The 7,635-nt window shown below is 43.2% G+C and overlaps 1 protein-coding gene across 1 annotated transcript in view; it reads left to right on the forward strand.

Annotated features, from left to right (window-relative positions):
- The window catches only part of gpr63 (G protein-coupled receptor 63), an 18,160-nt gene extending 10,531 nt beyond the window's left edge, over nt 1-7,629 (forward strand). Inside the window, exon 2 of the mRNA XM_020612926.1 lies at nt 5,454-7,629. Coding sequence (XP_020468582.1) covers nt 5,570-6,796 — 1,227 coding nt within the window. The 5' untranslated portion in view covers nt 5,454-5,569 and the 3' untranslated portion in view covers nt 6,797-7,629. The remainder of the gene's footprint in view (nt 1-5,453) is intronic.
- The last annotated feature ends 6 nt before the right edge of the window (nt 7,630-7,635 follow it).

Raw genomic sequence — 7,635 nt, forward strand, 5'->3', positions numbered from 1 at the left:
GGGGACGCGCACACACACACCGAGACCACCCAACCCCCCCACCTCCCCTCCACTGACTGTCTCACCAGGCCAGGTGCGTACAGTCCTGAGGAAGATCAACAAACGCAAAGCAGCAGGACAGGACAACATCCCTGGGAGGGCTCTCAGGACATGTGCCAGTGAGCTGGCTGATGTTCTCACCACCATCTTCAACCTCTCCCTCATCCAGAGCATTGTTCCCACCTGCTTTAAGACCACAACCATCGTCCCCCTTCCCAAGAAGAGCCTGGTCACCTGCCTGAATGACTACAGGCCAGTGGCACTCACCCCGATTATTATGAAGTGCTTTGAGAGAGTGGTGCTGGCTGGCATTCAGAGCAGTATACCGGGAACCCTAGACCCTGTAGGGTAGTTCCGTCTTACCATGCTAACTCTGAGAGACGAGGCAGTCCAAGTAACTACAAAACAGTGCTGATTTATTCAAAGGATCACAGGTAAAATTAACATTACACGCTCAGATATCTTGCACCTCCACCATGCTCGCAGGCGATGTAAGATGGAAGCCCCGAGCCCACCAGGCCTATACATTTTATCACCTCGGTTGGGCTAGCCCCGTACTACACAGAAACGTCAACCGAGACGTCTCTCACCAGCTTTGCAGCTGGCTCTAACAATAGTCAAAACATGAAGCAAATCAACGTGTGAATGTGTGTGTCTGTTGGTTAAGTGGTGTGTAGCTAAAAACATTCTCACGACCTCTAGTACATGTTGTGACTTGAACTAATAAAAGCAAATAGACTGCACTGCCAAAAGAAGTGAATACTCAACACCACACAGCTGGTCAAGCAGGCCCAGCAGCGGCTGTACTTCCTGAGGAGGCTGAGGAGGTTTGGCATGTCACCTAGGATCCTTTGCAACTTCTACAGCTGCATCATCGAGAGCATCCTGCCCAGCTGCATCACTGTCTGGTATGGCAGCACTACTGCTATGAACCACAGGCACCTGCAGACAGTGGTAAAGACTGTGGAGATCACCAGGACTCTACTGCCCTCTCTGCAGAGCATTTACCACCGCAGAGTGCATAGGAAAGCTGCCTCCATCCTCAAAGATCCCACCCACCCCCAGCACAGACTGTTCACGCCCCTACCCTCTGGCCAGAGGTTCAGAAGTGTGAAATGCAGGACCACTAGACTGAAAAACTCTTTCTCTCCCTCTGCCATCAGACTCCTAAACAACTGACAGGAGTTTATTACCAGGAAATGTGTCATGTACTGACGACCTGTACTGTTTACATTCTCAGTCTGCACATGAATAATTGCATATTGACTGCTGCACATGCTGCTCCCATGCAGCATACATTCTCTTATTATATTCCCATATATTTTTATTATATCTCTGCATTTGCTGCTTAAAGTGCCTTAGATTTTGTGCCACTTGTTTCTTTACTTTATACTTTATTTGTATTTTTCTGGCATTCATGTGGACGGCAAGTAAGAATTTCATTGTATAGGGAAACACATTTCCTAACTGTGCATATGACAAATAAACACTTGGACCTTAGTGATGTACAGTATGTGCTAAGTGGTATTGATATTTTCATTTCATTCTGAGAAAGTAAATTAAGCATGTTCCCAAATTACCGAGCTTTTCTTTTGGCTAAGCTGTTTTTTGACTGTATGTAGAATATTAAATCTAATTAGAATTTTAAAGTTGTCATGGCATGCTTGTTTTGCTAATTTCCAGCCATTTAATGTTTAATCTTGAGTACCTCTAGATTAGCATGGCACACCTCATAACTCCAAATAGTCTGTAATTATTTCAGAACGATAAAACTAGAGAGCCTCTTCCTAAAACTGAGAGGATAGTTTGTGAATGCACACAACTTCTGTTGCTGGTGTTGTCACAAGTGGACAGCACAACAGCAGCATTAATTAATTTGAATTTCTCCTCCGTAGATAGGTAAACAATGGTGTATGTACCAATGAAAAGAGATTTGTTACACACTAAACAAAATGGGTAACTGAGAAACCCCATATTTTAACTGGCATAATGCAGACATAGTAACTTCTCCAGCCTTACAACAGTTCTCTCTATCATTACAGAAGCAAGGCATTAGCATTTTTTTTTAAGTTATCATTAAGTCCCACCGAGTAGTGGAAACATCACTCCCTGGTTGCTGTGTCTTCCACCACATGACCACATACAGTCCCAAAGTAGAGAAATTAATTCCAGCAGGTAATATAGCACCGACGATAACATTATGGATCATTAGAATCCACTAGTTCAGTGGTCCCCAACCTTTTTATCACTGCGGACCGGTCAGCGCTTGACAATCTGACCGCGGCCCGGGGCGGGGCGGGCGAAGGGGGGAGGGGTACGTAGATTGTTTATATTGTTAATATAATAAACGTGAATCCACTGTGTTGAAATTTTTAACTCCCCAAAACGCTAAATCAATGGGAGCCCTGAGCCCCAGCACTCGTTTCAGTGCTGTGGTGGCGATCTCAGGGTATTCTGTCATGACTTTAATCCAGAACACCGACAGAGTTGTTGTCTCGAACATACTTTTAAGGCCGCCGTCATTTGCGATCTCCAGCAGTTGATCTTCTTCTTGCACAGACCTGCTGGATTCACCTGGTTTGTTGACAAATGGGTTGCGGATCCCTTCCTTGGCAGTTCGTGGGTCCTTTGTGGTTGGGAAGTAGCGCTCGAACTCTTTTAAAAGCAAAGACATGTGATCGTGCACCAGCTGGGAGAATGAAGACTCAGGCTCAGTCTCACCCAAAGTCTCATGTTTGAAACATGTCCAAAATGCCTCTGTTGACGCGCCGTCCCCACAAATCCAGTTTGGCTTTAAATGCAGCTACTTTATCTGCCAACTTGAAGACAGTTGTCATTTTCCCCTGAAGTGACAGATTGAGTTCATTGAGCAGGCTGAATATGTCGCACAAGTAAGCCAGTTTTGGCTCAAGTGACTGAGATGTAACCGAGAGAATGCGGTCATTTTTCAAAATAAAAGATCGTTCAGACTCAGATAATAAATAAAACGGAAATAATTAATGATTTCTTGTGCGGCCCGGTACTAATTGATCCACGGACCGGTACCGGTCCGCGGCCCGGGGGTTGGGGACCACTGCACTAGTTAACCAGCAACACATCACATGTGGCAAACACACTGGCCTCAAGCAGATACTGTGCTCCGGGGGAATCCAGTGTTGATCAGCTGATTGTTCAGTGCTGTGGGGGTTTCACTGTCCGGCTGCTTGTAGGTTAGACCCGGTCAGGTGAAACAGCGAGTCCCTGTACAGGAACATTCCCGGACATGCAGTAACCTCAGACCCTGTATTTCTCTCCACATCCTCTGGTCACAGTGCAGCAGCAGGAGGGAAACTGCTGTATATCTATATAACATTTAGCCAATATGGTGGGGGCACCGGTGGATGTCAGACAAGCTCACATGCACGCACAACGGTCTGGATTTTATGCCCACTCACAGAAATCCTTATTTTGGTAGGAAAAAGTCTTCTGAGTGAGAGGATGTGTATAAACAGAGTTGCTTCTGCATAGAAATACTAGAACATGCCTACATCAAATTTTTTTATCTTTAGGCCAGAAAACAAGGAAAATCATGCCATGGCCTTTTTAAACTAAAGCCTTAGGTCATCAGGTTCATGTTTTCTAAGCTATTGGGTAGTAGGGAACTCTGTAAAATAATAACTTGAATATAATATTTAATAATATTTCATCATGTTCTTATAGATTCTGCAGCTTTCAGACAGTGGCAGTGTGACTAAATGCGGAGTTACAGTCCCTTGCGAAAGTATTCGGCCCCCTTGAACTTTGCGACCTTTTGCCACATTTCAGGCTTCAAACATAAAGATATAAAACTGTAATTTTTTGTGAAGAATCAACAACAAGTGGGACACAATCATGAAGTGGAACGAAATTTATTGGATATGTCAAACTTTTTTAACAAATAAAAAACTGAAAAATTGGGCGTGCAAAATTATTCAGCCCCCTTAAGTTAATACTTTGTAGCGCCACCTTTTGCTGCGATTACAGCTGTAAGTCGCTTGGGGTATGTCTCTATCAGTTTTGCACATCGAGAGACTGAAATTTTTGCCCATTCCTCCTTGCAAAACAACTCGAGCTCAGTGAAGTTGGATGGAGACCGTTTGTGAACAGCAGTTGTCAGTTCTTTCCACAGATTCTCGATTGGATTCAGGTCTGGACTTTGACATAGCCATTCTAACACCTGGATATGTTTATTTGTGAACCATTCCATTGTAGATTTTGCTTTATGTTTTGGATCATTGGCTTGTTGGAAGACAAATCTCCATCCCAGTCTCAGGTCTTTTGCAGACTCCATCAGGTTTCCTTCCAGAATGGTCCTATATTTGGCTCCATCCATCTTCCCATCAATTTTAACCACCTTCCCTGTCCCTGCTGAAGAAAAGCAGGCCCAAACCATGAGGCTGCCACCACCATGTTTGACAGTGGGGATGGTGTGTTCAGGGTGATGAGCTGTGTTGCTTTTACACCAAACATAACGTTTTGCATTGTTGCCAAAAAGTTCGATTTTGGTTTCATCTGACCAGAGCACCTTCTTCCACATGTTTGGTGTGTCTCCCAGGTGGCTTGTGGCAAACTTTAAACAACACTTTTTATGGATATCTTTAAGAAATGGCTTTCTTCTTGCCACTCTTCCATAAAGGCCAGATTTGTGCAGTATACACACTCTTGTGTGTTACAGCCTGCTCAGTGTTTTATAACTAAGGTGTCACTTTATTTTTAAGCTCATTTAATAAGACAAGTTGAACCAGAACAGACTCATTTGGAGCAGCATAGAAACACATACAGTACACACATGGATCACTGTGTAGAGCTATGGGCAGCTTCTGCACAACTTCTATAATTAATTAAAGTCCCACTCCAGAAACATTTTCATTTTTATATTTGTATATAAAAATACTTTACTATAAACAATATGCAGTCTAACACAGCTTTTCCTCAAAAAAATTTCAGTGGGCCTCTGTAATAGGAATGAACATTGCCCCTCATTGTGCATTCCAGGATCTATGAATGTTGCCGTCATCCCTTATGTGGATTTGAATAATTTTGCACGCCCAATTTTTCAGTTTTTTATTTGTTAAAAACGTTTGAAATATCCAATAAATTTCGTTCCACTTCATGATTGTGTCCCACTTGTTGTTGATTCTTCACAAAAAATTACAGTTTTATATCTTTATGTTTGAAGCCTGAAATGTGGCAAAAGGTCACAAAGTTCAAGGGGGCCGAATACTTTCGCAAGGCACTGTACATCCATATGCCAAGTGGATTACAGGCTCATTATCATTACAGCTCCAAGGGGAATTTTGATGGAAATTATGCTGGTTTAATCTGCTTTCATAATGTCCTTTCAAATGCCCATTTTCATTTTCCTAGCATTCACCATATTTTTGTGTTTGTTTTAGGGTCTTGCAGCCATAAGGATGGCGCCACGTCATGCTGAGCTGTGAATACCTGAATCTACAGCATGATGAGTGTGAGCTGACCAAGCAGTAACGATGCCTGTTAACCCTGGGGAAGAATGGTTCACTCCACTACTGTTGCCCTTCCGGAGGCAGGAGACATTGACACCAGTCTCTGCTGTCTCGTTATGGGGCCACTGAACCTTTCTGAGAGGCTGCAGATGGAGAACACCTCCATTGCAAACACTACCCTGGGCTCCTCGTCGCCCCCAAAGCTGGTCACGCCAACGGCAGAGATCCCGGAGGGACTACAGGGTGTCAGCCTACCTCTGCAGATCTTCTTTTGCTTTGTCATGGTTGTCATCTTGCTGGTGGCCCTCTTGGGAAATGTGGTGGTGTGCCTGATGGTGTACCAGAGATCTGCCATGCGCTCTGCCATCAACATCCTCCTAGCAAGCTTGGCGTTTGCAGACATGATGCTGGCCATCCTGAACATGCCCTTTGCTCTGGTTACTGTTTTGACCACCAAATGGATTTTTGGAGACGTTTTCTGTCGAGTGTCAGCCATGCTCTTTTGGTTCTTTGTAATGGAAGGTGTGGCCATACTGCTTATAATAAGCATAGATCGTTTTCTTATTATTGTCCAGAAGCAAGATAAGCTGAGTCCACAGAGAGCTAAACTACTTATAGTGGTCACATGGGGACTCTCTTTTATTTTCTCTTTCCCCCTGGCTGTTGGTTCCCCTCCCCTACAGACCCCTCCCAGGGCCCCTCAGTGTGTATTTGGCTACAGCATTGATCCTGGTTATCAGGCTTATGTTTTAATGCTAATGATAGTCGTCTTCTTCATGCCCTTCATGGTAATGCTGTACACATTCATGGGGATCCTTAACACCATTCGCCACAATGCCATACGCATCCATAGTCACACAGACATTATCTGTCTGAGCCAGGCCAGCAAACTGGGCCTGCTGAGCCTCCAGAGGCCCTTCCAAATGAACATAGACATGAGCTTCAAGACCCGTGCCTTCACCACCATTCTCATCCTCTTCTCTGTGTTTACAGTGTGTTGGGCACCCTTTACTGCCTACAGTTTAGTAGCAACCTTTAACGATGGGTTCTACAATAAAGACAGCTTTTTTCAAATCAGCACATGGGTCCTGTGGTTGTGCTACCTCAAGTCAGCCCTCAACCCTCTTATTTACTATTGGCGGATCAAGAAGTTCCGCGATGCCTGCCTTGATTTGATGCCCAAGTACTTTCTTCCTCAACTGCCAGGCAACACAAAGAGGCGCATACAGCCAAGTGCAGTATATGTGTGTGGAGAGCATCGTTCTGTGGTTTAGGGGAAAAATCTAACCACTGTTAAGAATACATTTATATACATAATGTACTTTACAGTTGAGAGCCTATTTTGTTGTTTGGTGGTAAACGTCCGATAGCTGATTGAAAGTAGCACTGTATTTAAAAAGTCAAGCGTTGATGTGGGTGTGTTGCTACAGGGACCAGTATGAAGATGAAATATTACCAGAAAGTCAAGTTTGAATCAGACATTAATGAATTTTAAAGTTTATCAAATGCCAAAATACTGGATAGGGGTTTATAACCCAGAAGTTATAACTTTGAAATAGGGCTGGGTATTCAAAACTCTTCTGTACTAGTTCTAATAAAATATCTGCGCTTCTCTGTTGATACCAAAGCAATGCTTTTTGATTTCTTATTGAGGAATATACATTATTTTTCTACAAAAATATATTTTCATTAAAAAAAAGCCAAAATGTTGATAGCTTTTACCATCTAGGCTACACGAGGAGCGAGCGATCTGTCTGTGATCAAATATTCTAAACTCAAGTTAACTTGCTGTCTTTTTTTTTTTTTCCCCCATGCCCACTTTCAGTGAATGTAAATTGCTCAGGTGTTATTATGTGACCTAAGGATGGACCTTATATCACATGATAAGTGGCTGTACAGTATATACAGCCTGTCTCTGTTGAGGCTTTGGGATATGGTTGAAAGGTCTTGAAATAGCTAGTAGGCTAACTTTGAGGCTAGAATATTTAATCACAGATATGTTCTCTGTGTTCACAGTACTATTTGATCAAAGAATAAGTAAACAACTGTAATCTGACCAGACATTTTGACAACACTGCTATAGACATAATATAGTTGGTATTGGGGTTCAATA

Source organism: Monopterus albus, unplaced genomic scaffold (genome assembly GCF_001952655.1).
Source record: "Monopterus albus unplaced genomic scaffold, M_albus_1.0 scaffold128.1, whole genome shotgun sequence".
Lineage (NCBI taxonomy): Eukaryota > Metazoa > Chordata > Actinopteri > Synbranchiformes > Synbranchidae > Monopterus > Monopterus albus.